At 41.7% G+C, this 6342-nt stretch overlaps 1 protein-coding gene across 1 annotated transcript in view; it reads right to left on the bottom strand.

Moving 5' to 3' along the window:
- Nucleotides 1–727: 727 nt before the first annotated feature.
- LOC119912010 (RLA class II histocompatibility antigen, DP alpha-1 chain-like) overlaps nt 728–6342 on the bottom strand; it is a gene marked incomplete in the record, with an annotated part of 12679 nt that continues 7064 nt past the window's right edge. The window contains 2 exon segments of the mRNA XM_038730984.1: nt 728–1435; nt 5039–5279. Of these exon segments, the coding sequence (XP_038586912.1) occupies nt 1314–1435; nt 5039–5279 (363 nt within the window).

The following is a 6342-nucleotide window of genomic DNA, read 5'->3' as shown; positions in this document are numbered from 1 at the left end:
TGTTTTCACTGCTACTTAGTTCAACTTGTGCCACTTTAGAGGGTTGTATCGTTTTAATCATTTTCTTGGCGTCCAACCTCCTCTGCACAATATGTTACTTTATACCAAGATGTATTAATATTTTATTTATAATTTGTGAACAGACTAAACCAACCCTTGTCCTCAACCCTTAATTTCTTAAGCATTTGTCAGGCACTTTCTGAAAGCCACTCTGCCTGGCTTCAACGCTCCACCTGTGGTCAACAACAAACCCCTAGTTGCTCCAGAGACCTCTGACATATATAGCAAGTGTAAGTTGCTGGATAGTTGGATAAAAGCGTCAACTAAATGTAAATGTAAGCGCTGTAATGAAAGCGCTGGTATTGCAGGGTTTGAGAAAAATGGGAGCCAGTGCTCCCATAAGGAATGACTCCATGCCGCTTACTAATTCAGTAATTCATTAACCAACAACCATTTTTTAAATCACAACCATTCAGGGTTCAGAATCTTGCCCGTGCGATGCAGCCTGGAGGAGCCACGAATTCAGCTGCCGATCATCGGATTACCGGGCAACTCACTCTACCTCCTGAGCCACAGCCGCCACATGACAGCATGGGGGGGGGGTTGTGTGTGAAAGAGAGTGTTGGACACCATAATGAGCAATAAAGTCTCTTTCTCTAAGCTTTTTATTTATTTATGTTTTTATCTTCGCCAGTAACTTCAGTAAAATGAGAGGCCTCCACAAAGCTCAGATTATATCTTGAATCCTGCCAGAAAGTATTTTATTCTAGTGGAAAGAAAATTAATGAAGTACAAGTTCAGCAAACATTCAGTTGATACATTTCATTTCAAAGATGATAACTGAATTATACTTGAATTGAAATTAATTGGTTCCTCATTGTGTGGTTAACAAAACATTTATCTTTACATTTATTTAGTTAATAAAGATTTAACAAGTTCCACAAAAAATAATAACTGAGTCTGTTCAACGTCAAAGTTTAAATTTGAAAGTATCACATTTTACAAGCCTGAACTTAAACCAAATCTGAAAGGATTAAAAGTCTCTGTAATCGCTCAAAACACAGAGAGGGAACATTTAACACTTTAACAACAGGAGGAATTATTTACCTACAAACCTTTCAGTGCACATCTGGATGATTGAAGAACACAGACTTGAAACATGAGAATAAATTCAAGTTTCATGACGTCTAGAAAATATACAAACTTTATATCACCAGTTTAACAGAAAATTTGATTTGCAGCAAAACACAGAGGCTGTTAAACAGACTTAATAGTTAAAACTTCATCCTGATGACATCATCAACCCCAGCCAATCAGCTGCACTCGTTTCCTTTGATGAGGAAGAAGGTTCCAGCAGCCACACCGAGCAAACCCACAGTCAGACCCAGTCCACAAAACACTGCAGGTCCAACACTGGGGGGGGTCGTCTCCACATCTGGAGACAGAAACACAGAGACATTAAACCATCTGGAGACAGAAACACAGAGACATTAAACCATCTGGAGACAGAAACACAGAGACATTAAACCATCTGGAGACAGAAACACAGAGAGACATTAAACCATCTGGAGACAGAAACACAGAGACATTAAACCATCTGGAGACAGAAACACAGAGACATTAAACCATCTGGAGACAGAAACACAGAGACATTAAACCATCTGGAGACAGAAACACAGAGACATTAAACCATCTGGAGACAGAAACACAGAGAGACATTAAACCTTCTGGAGACAGAAACACAGAGAGACATTAAACCATCTGGAGACAGAAACACAGAGACATTAAACCATCTGGAGACAGAAACACAGAGACATTAAACCATCTGGAGACAGAAACACAGAGAGACATTAAACCATCTGGAGACAGAAACACAGAGAGACATTAAACCATCTGGAGACAGAAACACAGAGACATTAAACCATCTGGAGACAGAAACACAGAGACATTAAACCATCTGGAGACAGAAACACAGAGAGACATTAAACCATCTGGAGACAGAAACACAGAGAGACATTAAACCATCTGGAGACAGAAACACAGAGACATTAAACCATCTGGAGACAGAAACACAGAGACATTAAACCATCTGGAGACAGAAACACAGAGAGACATTAAACCATCTGGAGACAGAAACACAGAGAGACATTAAACCATCTGGAGACAGAAACACAGAGAGACATTAAACCATCTGGAGACAGAAACACAGAGACATTAAACCATCTGGAGACAGAAACACAGAGACATTAAACCATCTGGAGACAGAAACACAGAGAGACATTAAACCATCTGGAGACAGAAACACAGAGACATTAAACCATCTGGAGACAGAAACACAGAGACATTAAACCACCTGGAGACAGAAACACAGAGACATTAAACCATCTGGAGACAGAAACACAGAGACATTAAACCATCTGGAGACAGAAACACAGAGAGACATTAAACCATCTGGAGACAGAAACACACAGAGACATTAAACCATCTGGAGACAGAAACACAGAGACATTAAACCATCTGGAGACAGAAACACAGAGACATTAAACCATCTGGAGACAGAAACACAGAGAGACATTAAACCATCTGGAGACAGAAACACAGAGACATTAAACCATCTGGAGACAGAAACACAGAGAGACATTAAACCATCTGGAGACAGAAACACAGAGACATTAAACCATCTGGAGACAGAAACACAGAGACATTAAACCATCTGGAGACAGAAACACAGAGACATTAAACCATCTGGAGACAGAAACACAGAGACATTAAACCATCTGGAGACAGAAACACAGAGACATTAAACCATCTGGAGACAGAAACACAGAGACATTAAACCATCTGGAGACAGAAACACAGAGACATTAAACCATCTGGAGACAGAAACACAGAGACATTAAACCATCTGGAGACAGAAACACAGAGACATTAAACCATCTGGAGACAGAAACACAGAGACATTAAACCACCTGGAGACAGAAACACAGAGACATTAAACCATCTGGAGACAGAAACACAGAGACATTAAACCATCTGGAGACAGAAACACAGAGACATTAAACCATCTGGAGACAGAAACACAGAGACATTAAACCATCTGGAGACAGAAACACAGAGACATTAAACCATCTGGAGACAGAAACACAGAGACATTAAACCATCTGGAGACAGAAACACAGAGACATTAAACCATCTGGAGACAGAAACACAGAGAGACATTAAACCATCTGGAGACAGAAACACACAGAGACATTAAACCATCTGGAGACAGAAACACACAGAGACATTAAACCATCTGGAGACAGAAACACAGAGAGACATTAAACCATCTGGAGACAGAAACACAGAGACATTAAACCATCTGGAGACAGAAACACAGAGACATTAAACCATCTGGAGACAGAAACACAGAGAGACATTAAACCATCTGGAGACAGAAACACAGAGACATTAAACCATCTGGAGACAGAAACACAGAGACATTAAACCATCTGGAGACAGAAACACAGAGACATTAAACCATCTGGAGACAGAAACACACAGAGACATTAAACCATCTGGAGACAGAAACACAGAGACATTAAACCATCTGGAAACAGAAACACAGAGACATTAAACCATCTGGAGACAGAACACAGAGAGACATTAAACCATCTGGAGACAGAAACACAGAGAGACATTAAACCATCTGGAGACAGAAACACAGAGAGACATTAAACCATCTGGAGACAGAAACACAGAGACATTAAACCATCTGGAGACAGAAACACAGAGACATTAAACCATCTGGAGACAGAAACACAGAGACATTAAACCATCTGGAGACAGAAACACAGAGACATTAAACCATCTGGAGACAGAAACACAGAGACATTAAACCATCTGGAGACAGAAACACAGAGACATTAAACCATCTGGAGACAGAAAGACAGAGACATTAAACCATCTGGAGACAGAAACACAGAGACATTAAACCATCTGGAGACAGAAACACAGAGAGACATTAAACCATCTGGAGACAGAAACACAGAGACATTAAACCATCTGGAGACAGAACACAGAGAGACATTAAACCATCTGGAGACAGAAACACAGAGACATTAAACCATCTGGAGACAGAAACACAGAGACATTAAACCATCTGGAGACAGAAACACAGAGAGACATTAAACCATCTGGAGACAGAAACACAGAGACATTAAACCATCTGGAGACAGAAACAAAGAGACATTAAACCATCTGGAGACAGAAACACAGAGACATTAAACCATCTGGAGACAGAAACACAGAGAGACATTAAACCATCTGGAGACAGAAACACAGAGACATTAAACCATCTGGAGACAGAAACACAGAGAGACATTAAACCATCTGGAGACAGAAACACAGAGACATTAAACCATCTGGAGACAGAAACACAGAGACATTAAACCATCTGGAGACAGAAACACAGAGAGACATTAAACCATCTGGAGACAGAAACACAGAGACATTAAACCACCTGGAGACAGAAACACAGAGACATTAAACCATCTGGAGACAGAAACACACAGAGACATTAAACCATCTGGAGACAGAAACACAGAGACATTAACCATCTGGAGACAGAAACACAGAGACATTAAACCATCTGGAGACAGAAACACAGAGACATTAAACCATCTGGAGACAGAAACACAGAGACATTAAACCATCTGGAGACAGAAACACAGAGACATTAAACCATCTGGAGACAGAAACACAGAGAGACATTAAACCATCTGGAGACAGAAACACACAGAGACATTAAACCATCTGGAGACAGAAACACACAGAGACATTAAACCATCTGGAGACAGAAACACACAGAGACATTAAACCATCTGGAGACAGAAACACAGAGAGACATTAACCATCTGGAGACAGAAACACAGAGACATTAAACCATCTGGAGACAGAAACACAGAGACATTAAACCATCTGGAGACAGAAACACAGAGACATTAAACCATCTGGTAATGAGGTGTCTGTCTGTGTGAGTTTAAATAAAGTGTCTCACCCCAGATCCGGGTCAGAGGACTGTCCAGGGCCAGATGTTGGACTGTGCAGCTGTAAATGTCTCCCTGCTGTGGGATGAACTCCAGTCTGGAGGTCTGTTTGAAGGAACCGTCTGTGTTGGGGAAGGGAACGTTGATGCTGGTTCCTTCAGTCACCTTCTCTCCGTTCTTGGTCCAGTAGATCTTTACAGGAGCAGGATAGAAACCAGTCACATGACAGATCAGCTGGTTCTTCTCTCCGAGCTCCAGCTTGTCTCTGATGTAGACCATCGGGCTGGAAGGAGGATCTGGACAGAAACACAGTAAAACATTGATACAGACGCTAGAAAGTCATGTTTCCAACATGTTGTTATTTTTCAGTAAAAACCTAAAAAGGATTTTGACCTAGTTAAACAGCAGCATTTGTGTCAGGCACTGGAACATCGCCGCCACGCCAGAAACACACCAGTAAACTCACAAGCTTTACAACTTGGCATCATCAATGTGTGAAGGCTTTTTTTGAGTTTTGATATGGATGCTGCCAACCTTCCATAACACAGTAACCATAGTATTAAAATAGAGTCAACAACTGTTTGGTATGTGCCTTGATCGAATAGCCTGCAGTAACGACGGGCCCCAGTGCAGGCCAGTATGATGGCATGATATCTACAGGTATGAAGCACACACAGCGTTCGTGTCTAGAGGGGAAAGATTGGCAAATCTGTGCCTTCTTTCCTCATTGTGCATTAAATGCCAAAGCTTCGTAAAGGGATACTTTAGGATTCTTATCCAATACACTTTTTGTTAAATTCGGCGCATATTTCCTCATGGATCAGTAGCTCTCTGTTTTTCGTGTGCTCTGAAAAAAATCCAGTTTTCCTCCACAGCCCCCTGCTGTAAAGATGACAGAGAACAGCCACAGAGGGAAAGTCTGAGGAACTGTGAGACAAGTTTAAGACCAGGCGAGAGGAAGACCTGTGTTCACATCTGTGAGGGGTTTCAGTGCTGGATAAATCTACGAGATTAGAAAGGAATGAAAACTGATGCTGAGTCGCTCTGTTTGGCTGGACAGGTGATAACGTTAGCTTTGCTGTTCCACATAAACGCCAGCTTCACTGTTACTGAGATCACTTTAAGGGCACCCGGGTGTTGAGTCTGGAGTTCAGCAGTGGCGGTGTGGGTGATGTTACGCGCCGACGTCAGGTTGGCAGAGGGCGAAACGTAACAGCTACAGCGATGGCCTGTGAATTTCCCGTGGCAGATAATAGAGTCCCACAGCACGCAGTTTCAGGGCCCGGGCTACAGATACGCTGTTTAACTGTAATGT

This window comes from Micropterus salmoides, unplaced genomic scaffold (genome assembly GCF_014851395.1).
Source record: "Micropterus salmoides isolate LMB-PRFRI ecotype aquatic unplaced genomic scaffold, ASM1485139v1 Ms_hic_scaffold_2, whole genome shotgun sequence".
NCBI lineage: Eukaryota > Metazoa > Chordata > Actinopteri > Centrarchiformes > Centrarchidae > Micropterus > Micropterus salmoides.
Note: the sequence above shows the minus strand (reverse complement) of the source record. Positions and strands in the feature narration are given on the sequence as shown.